This window comes from Phyllostomus discolor, chromosome 15, assembly GCF_004126475.2.
Source record: "Phyllostomus discolor isolate MPI-MPIP mPhyDis1 chromosome 15, mPhyDis1.pri.v3, whole genome shotgun sequence".
Lineage (NCBI taxonomy): Eukaryota > Metazoa > Chordata > Mammalia > Chiroptera > Phyllostomidae > Phyllostomus > Phyllostomus discolor.
Genome location: NC_040917.2, coordinates 2,239,283 through 2,247,045, shown reverse-complemented (window position 1 = coordinate 2,247,045; position 7,763 = coordinate 2,239,283). Strand labels below are relative to the sequence as shown.

The window sequence follows — 7,763 nt, the reverse complement described above, 5'->3', positions numbered from 1 at the left end:
AAGGTCAGTTCTCTGTGTCCAGAGAGTTAAAGCACATGGTGCCCCTGAGGGAGTTTCTGGAAGTCAGGACACTACATTGAATTCTGGACTTGAGATGCTGAGAAGTTTGTGCTGTTTGAGCCCTGACAGGAAACTTCCCAGCATGATGCAGACCTGGCATTAGGGGATGCATAGGACCCAGAAGCTCAGAGCAGCTGTCCCAGGAGCAGTTGCCGGGGGAGCTGGGAAGGGGTTGTCTGTGAGGTCCTCTGTCTTTTTTCTTTTCATGAAAACCTCTAAAAGAAGAGTTGGACATGTGGTGATTGTAAATATCCTTTTCTATCAGAGCATTCACTGAACTCCATGATACATGAAAATCACAGTCAATGGTATTTCTAGGGATGCTTTGTATTTGAATTACAAGGGACAGTGAAGAGGGCTGGTTTTATTAACTAACTTGGTGGAGAATTTAGGAGACACACTGATTCAGGAAGAAGACATTCAGGCATTAAAACCCAGAATTGTTCCATGATGTCTCCATGTCTCTCAAATGTGAGTGCACAATGACAAGCATGTCCTGCAGGAGTTTGTTGCTCCGGGGGAGGAGCTATATCTGCACAGAACTCAGAGATCTGCCAGGGGACCCATACCCTACAACACTGTAGGACTTGGACCCTCAGACTCCCTTGGATCATTGTCCCTGTGTCCTCTACCTTCTCTTGGGTGGGGCCAAGTCCTCAGGTATGAAACACTGTACCCCATAAATATGCAAATGAGAAGAGGTAGACCAGCGTCAATGTGTGTTTGTTTGTTCCCTGAACATCACTCACAGACACCGTCCCTTACAGAAGTTCTGGGGTACAGCCCCTCACCCTGGACTGGATCTGCAGAGCCCTCCTCCTGGTGGCACTTGCCAGAGGTAAGGGGCTTCCTAGTTCTTGAGTGGAGGAGGGGACCAGGAGCAGTGAACATCTATTTGCTCCCACTCCTGAAGGCTCTTCATAAATGACCATTCCCAGGTTCAATCGGTACAGGTGGGTGCTGAGTTGAGGACACCTGGTGCCTCAGTGAAGGTCTCTTGTGAGGCTTCTGGATACACCTTCACCATGTATGCTATGCACTGGGTGCGGCAGGCCCAAGGAAAAGAGCAGTGTGGATGGGGCAAGTTGATCCTCAATATAGTGCAGCGATCTATGCACAGAGGTCCCAGGGCAGAGTCATCATGACTGCAGGCTCATCCACAAGCACAGCCTACGTGGAGCTGGGCAGCCTGAGAGTTGAGGACACAGCTGTGTATTACTGTGTGAGACTCTCACATGGTCAAGGGACATTAGAGTGAGCCCAAACAGGAACCCATCTGTGGGAGGACCTTCGACCACTAGGTGGTGCTCTGGGTTCCCAAGTGCCATCCCAGTAGCAAGTGCACTTGAAGTTTTGGGCCAGTTTTCTGCTGGTTTCTGCCTCCTTCACAGTTTCTCTCAGGAATCTTCTCTGGGTTCCTGATTCTGTGCTCAACACTGAAGTCTCTGAGTCAGAAATATATGTTGCAAAGGCAACACTCTCAGATGAACAATATGAAGAGTCTCTTTCAGACACCCCTGTGCTCAGTTCAAATGAAACATCAAACCTTCTGACCCACATCAGCTGAATCTCACAAGATTCAGGAGGTGGAATAAAATAGGGACCATTGTCATCATTTTTCCTCTCTAAATGCAGTAAGGCAGAGGCCACCTGTGAGTGAAAGTCACTGACTACATGGTTCTTCCAGTTCCCATGTCACAGAGGACAACTGATGTGTCCTGGGGGAAGAACAATGAGCAACCAGTGGTAGTGGGAGGACTGTTGGACTCGAGTGTTCAGGGTTTATGAGGCTTTAAATAAGTTTTATATAAAAATGCTGTTTCCAGTCTTTGCAGAGATTGTGAGTGATGGTGACAGTGGGTGTAGGGGCCCTGGCCACGTTGTACAGAGCCAGTTTGTGATGATTCTCTACTGTGAGCACCTCCTTCCCTGAATGTACAAGTGGGAAAATGCAAACTCAAGCAGCTTCTATCAGCTGAATGGGCAGTAGGATTTCTCAGGGAATGACCTCCAGGAATCACAGAAACACCTGCACAAGAAATGTGACATATTCACTCCCCATGGGCAGTGAAGCTGGGTGAAACCATCCAAATAGTTCAAAGGTCCCTTGAGGCCTGGTCTCTGGAGAGGTCTTACCTTCACAGCTGCCGAGGAGTTTCTGTCTCTGGGAACACAGGTGCAGGAAACAACCTCCTCTGTCTTTGGAAGTTGTCACTGCAGCACTGATTGCAGATAAAACCCATGTGTCTATCCCACATGTGCAGTTTAATGGGGGGTTTAACAGGATTTGTTTGAAATGATCGGGCTGTAATAAGCATCATTCTTGAGACATCAAATATCTGAGTAAGATAAACAGCTATAAAGTCTTCCATTTTTTTTTTTACTAAAATCACACACTGAACATTCACCTTTCATAGCAACTGCTTTGGATTTCTTTGCATATATCCTTTGAAGGCTCAGATGGGATAACACCCAGGTTAAGTCTGCTTATTTACACAATGAGTTATTATAACATTTTTTTTATCTTCCATACTATATTTTTATTGAGTTCCACCCTCACAGTATTCAAGTCTCATGGATAGATGTTTCCAGAGTTCCTCAGTTGTTCACATGATGGGGTTTCCCAGAGATGAGAGAACTCACTTTGTGGCAAACAATAGAAGTCGTACACTGCTATTCAGACCTCTGTTTGTTTCTTGCTCTTGTCCTGATTGACAAGACCTAGAATCTGCAGTGCCCTGTGAAGTCTGGTCCGCTTTTACATCAGTTGGAGGAATGGATACTGACTAAGGTTCTGTTATACTAACCTTAGTTACCAACCTCCAGGTTTAATGTTGATGGGTGATCCATCAACACACACTATCAGGTTCATGTTCTCCATTAGAGCCTTGAATAAATTGGAAGTCTGACTGAATTTCCCCTGATCGAGACTAAGCATTGTGAACCCAGTCTTGGAATTAATCACAACACCTACCTGTCTGTCTGAGATGCACAACACAGATGTGTGGGCCTCCCCTGGAACCTGCAACATGGATACATTTTCAAGGCACTTCTTTCTTATCTGAGTGAGAAAGATGTTATGTGTGGCTCTTTCAGCAACAGGGTGAGAGACTGAACTGATTAAACAATGAGAAAAAGAACAACATAGAGAAACAGCAATTCTGCCTGTGTGCCAGTTCAGATGAGCTTCACTCACCATCCATGTTAGCGTGTCCCCACGGAGGGGCTTCCTCTTCCCATTCACACATTGATGCACTGAGTGCATCAGGTTCAAGTTCAGTCGACACCCATTGTGTATGGCCATGGAGGAAGCACTGTTAGGAGTCCTGTACAGATTGAATAGGGACTGTGAGAGAAAGGAGATTGTTCTTCTGAAATTAACCAGTGACAAATCAGGAGACCGATACCTACTCCCTCTCCAGCTCCCTGATTACAGCGATGTCACATGTGCACAAACACAGATTCTGGCTGTGAACTGAAGGCTGAACCACCAAGGATGAGCAGTTTCTGTAAAGTTAGACCTGCCAGTTCTAGTGATGGGAGATAACTTGAATGATTTTTCATTCTTTAATCAATGAATAAGGAAAATAATATTCTTATCAATGACATTTTCCTCATATCTGTTATTTCTTATTAAGGATTTGCATCAAGATTTTGCATAATGGAATTTCTGTCATTTAAACCTATTTACTCCACAGTCTCTACCTACACTTTCACCTAAGCAGATCTGATCATGACTGAAATTCTTCTGTGTTCTCAATATTGGTATCTGGCTTTACCTCAGAGTCTAGAAAAAAAAATGAGAAAGTTAAGCTGCTGGACATTCAGCATCAGGTTCCACTGAGGTAACACAATCGGGGGTCACTGTCTTTCTCTCTGTAGAGTTTGTGCTTCTGTCTCCCAGTGATCCACACAGAGGAGCCACCTTCTCCAATACTGGGTCCATTAGTTCTAGGGACACACTCTGTTTTTAGTTCATAGTCTGATCAGTTTGTAGGGGAAATGGTTTCAGAAGAAATTTCCTGTGTCCTTAACAGAATCTTTCTCTGGTCATGAGGTTGGATTCTCTTGGTGAGTTCAATACTGGTGACTCTCAAAGGCATCTCTCATTTTAGATACCTCTCCACTTATGACAATTACTCTCCTAGGTTGTGTGCCCATCTCCTGGAGCGGCCGGATCACCGGGGCGGCCACAGGACCAAATGTAGGAAGTATTTATTTTTATTTTTATTATTATTTTTTTCTCTTCAGCAGAAGAAAATTTTCATTGCTTTTATAGAAAGCAAAACAAGGAGAAAGAGGGGAGAGACATAGGGAGAGGGAGAGATAGAGAGAGAGGGAAATTGGTTGCATCCTGTACACACCCAGACCAGAAATCATATGCACCCAAATCTGGAACCAAAACCACAGTTTCTTGGTTACAGAACAATTCTCCAAAAATCTGAGTAAAAATGTGTGAGGCTGGGGGATAATTCTTAACAGACATATGCCCTTAGAAAGGCCACACTCTGCTATCATGCCCTTTTTGTCAGCATCCAACACCAGAGCTCCCTATATAGTAGGGGGTCATTCAAATATGGCCTCTCTCCTCACGAAAAACAGCCCAGACCTGACCCTGCAGCTCTGGGGCATGAGCCCAACCTGGGAATCTCAGGAGTCCCCAGTCCCTGCTCAGGATAGAACACAGTCCACTCACCATAGAGTCTGCACTCAGCTGGGTTTTTCTTGTTGCTATTTTAAGAGGTAATTATGGAGAACAAGAGACAATGAGTATGAGAGTCGATATGCCTGAGGGAAACAGTGTATAGTGACAGTTTCCTGACCTGACATTTTTGTGTTTGCAGGTGTCCAGTGTGATGTGCAGCTGGTGGAGTCGGGGGGAGGCTTAATGCAGCCTATGGAATCTCTGAGACTCTCCTGTATGGCTTCTGGATTCAAGTTTTCTGACTATGTCATGCACTGGGTCTGCCAGGCTCCAAGTTATGTGCTGGAATGGGTCTCAGTGATTAGTGGTGGTGGTGATACCACATACTATGTCAAATCCGTGAATGGCCCTTTCACCATCCTCAGAGACAATGATGAGAATATGCTGTATTTGCAAATGAGCAGCCTGAGAGGCAAGGACATGGCCGTGTTACTTTGAGAGAAACACAGGGAGGGGAAGTCAGTGTGAGGCCAGACACAAACCTCCCTGCAGGAAGGGCTGTGATCACCAGGATGTGCACAGTGGCCCTGAACACAAGGACCACCTCAGGAACTGGTGTGTTTTGAGGTTTGGCCTTGTTTTCTTTGTAGTTTCCTCTTCATGGAACAGTTTTCCTGAGGGAAACTTTCTGGATTCCTTAGTCTGTCCTTACCTCTGAACTCTCTGAGTTAGAAAAATCTATTGCAAAGAAAATGACACTCTCATGTTGACAAAAGACAGAGTCTCTTTCAGGCACTCTCATTCCTAATTCTAAAGAATCATCAAGTCTCTGACCCATGTCAGCTGAAACTATCCACAGGCTTTCTTCGACCCAGCACCACAGTCCAGCCCCACACCAATATTTTTAGCAGGACTCCTTAAGTCGGGACAGTGGGCATCAGAGGTCTATGAACCCAACACTAGAGCATAAAGAACCTGGGTGGTGACAGTCATTGACTTGGCATCAGGCTCACAACACCAAGTGCGGATGACACCACAGAGGCAGATGGACTCACAACATTGTGGTGTTTATCTCCAGGCTAATGACAAATACTCACACCAAGGGGACATGGAGTGTTTATCCTGCACAGGGTTGAAATCACTGAGAGGAACAAGAAAAACCCATTATCAGGCCAGATGTAATTTGACAGAGCAAGGAAAGGAAGTGGTTAAGTGGGAATTCTACTTTAGTGTGTGTGTGGTTTCAGTCTCTCAATGACATCTAAAGAGGAGACACAGCCTTTCTTATCAGATTTCCTGTGTTGGGGATGTGGAGCAGAGGCAGGAATGAGACATATTGTCAGAACTCAAAGGCAAAAGAACACTGGGCCTGACACCCCTACCACATAACAACTATATATATGTGTGTGTGTGTGTGTGTGTGTGTGTGTGTGTGTGTGCGCACACGTGCGTGCACATATACACATGCACTTGCCATGTGTGGACAACTGGACAACCACCATATTTATAGGAAATAAAAATATGATTTTAAGAAAGGCAATGATGACAAACAGGAAGAGCATGATGATGGTGATGGGCTGAGGCGGAGCACTTGGTCCCATCAAACTATGGCCATTCACACAGACACACCATCACCAGGACCCCTCAAGGCAGGGATGCCCTCTCTTCCCTGTAACTGGGGAGATATGTCATAAATGCCGCTCCAATCAATTATGCAGCTACGTTGATCCACAGTGTGACCAGGTCAGTAAAAATCACAAAAGTGCTCAAGTATCAGTCTCTAAACCTGTGACATTATTGTCTTATGTGACAGAGACACTGTGGAAATATGTATGTGGGTAACAAGGAGTCCCCTTTCCACCTGTGTACAATGACATGTTACTTATTTCCTTTGATCTCTGCCTGCAGATGCTTTAAAGTTTCTCTTTGTAACCAACCTTGGTTTATAATTATTTCAGTATTTTTCTAAGATGATATAAGCTATCTCTACCATGCCCTGTATTTTCACCTGGGTCTTCACTTAAAAAGCCTTTATACCATATGCTGTGTAACACTCTGTTCATGAACATAAGGCATATTTCTGTCATGTGACTCAATAAGTCCAGCGTCCTCCCCTTACCCAGTTCCGACATCGTTTCCAGATGTGGGGGTAACTTTTCCAGCAAGGATCTCTTCCTGGTAGCAAGTCTATTTTTAGCCCCTATAGCTGCTGTAACCAACAAACATGGACAATGGTGGCTGACCTATTTCTGGGGAGTTTATTTTTTTTAAAACACACTCACACACACACACACACACACACACGAGAATCAATGAAAAACATTGATAACTTAAACTTTGTTGAAATTAAATAAATTTCTACCAACAAAAATCCATTAAGACAATGAAAAGACTAATGTGAAATGAAGAATATATTTTCACATCATTTAGAGGAAGAGAGTTTTGCTTATACATGAAGAATGCCCTATGTTCTCTGGGAGAGCCCAGCACCCACTGACCACAGTGACTGTCCCCAGAAGCAGGGTCAAGGGAGGCTGAGAGTGAGGGTTTCCTGTCAGGGTTGACATTCCATTTCTTGTGAGCAAATCTGTACTAGGAAGTCCCCTCATTTTCCCCCTCTGGCCACCAACATCACCGATAATACTGGATGGACAAATCAGGCAATATTGACTTGCAGCGCCACTTGCAAAGTGGACTCAATACCTTGTTAAACATGCCTCCCATTGCACTCTTCTGATCTTATTTTCCCATGACTGGGAACTGTTAGAAAACAAGACAGAATGTAAACAACAGATCCACAGGCCCAAGCAAAAGATAACACTGGAGCAAACTGCAGCTTATGCAAAAGAACCAAAACCTCCTGTGTTGCAATGCCCCTGACAGCCCAATGTCCACACAAATACAGCCACCCCATTCTTTTATAATCCAACCAAAAGCCAATGCCCCTACATCTCCCTGCTGATGTATCTCTCCACAATTAAGCACTTTTCCTCCTTTGGAAAGTGAATCAACTTTGTTGTCTGCATGTTCTTCTCTTTGTGAATTCTTCCGCAGCCTG

The 7,763-nt window shown here is 44.7% G+C and overlaps 1 gene segment (V, D, J or C); it reads left to right on the top strand.

Moving 5' to 3' along the window:
• Window positions 1-4,112: 4,112 nt before the first annotated feature.
• LOC118498327 lies at window positions 4,113-5,203 on the top strand. The segment is given in 3 exon segments: window positions 4,113-4,131; window positions 4,696-4,803; window positions 4,905-5,203. Coding segments are annotated over 3 exon segments (426 nt in total).
• Window positions 5,204-7,763: the final 2,560 nt, after the last annotated feature.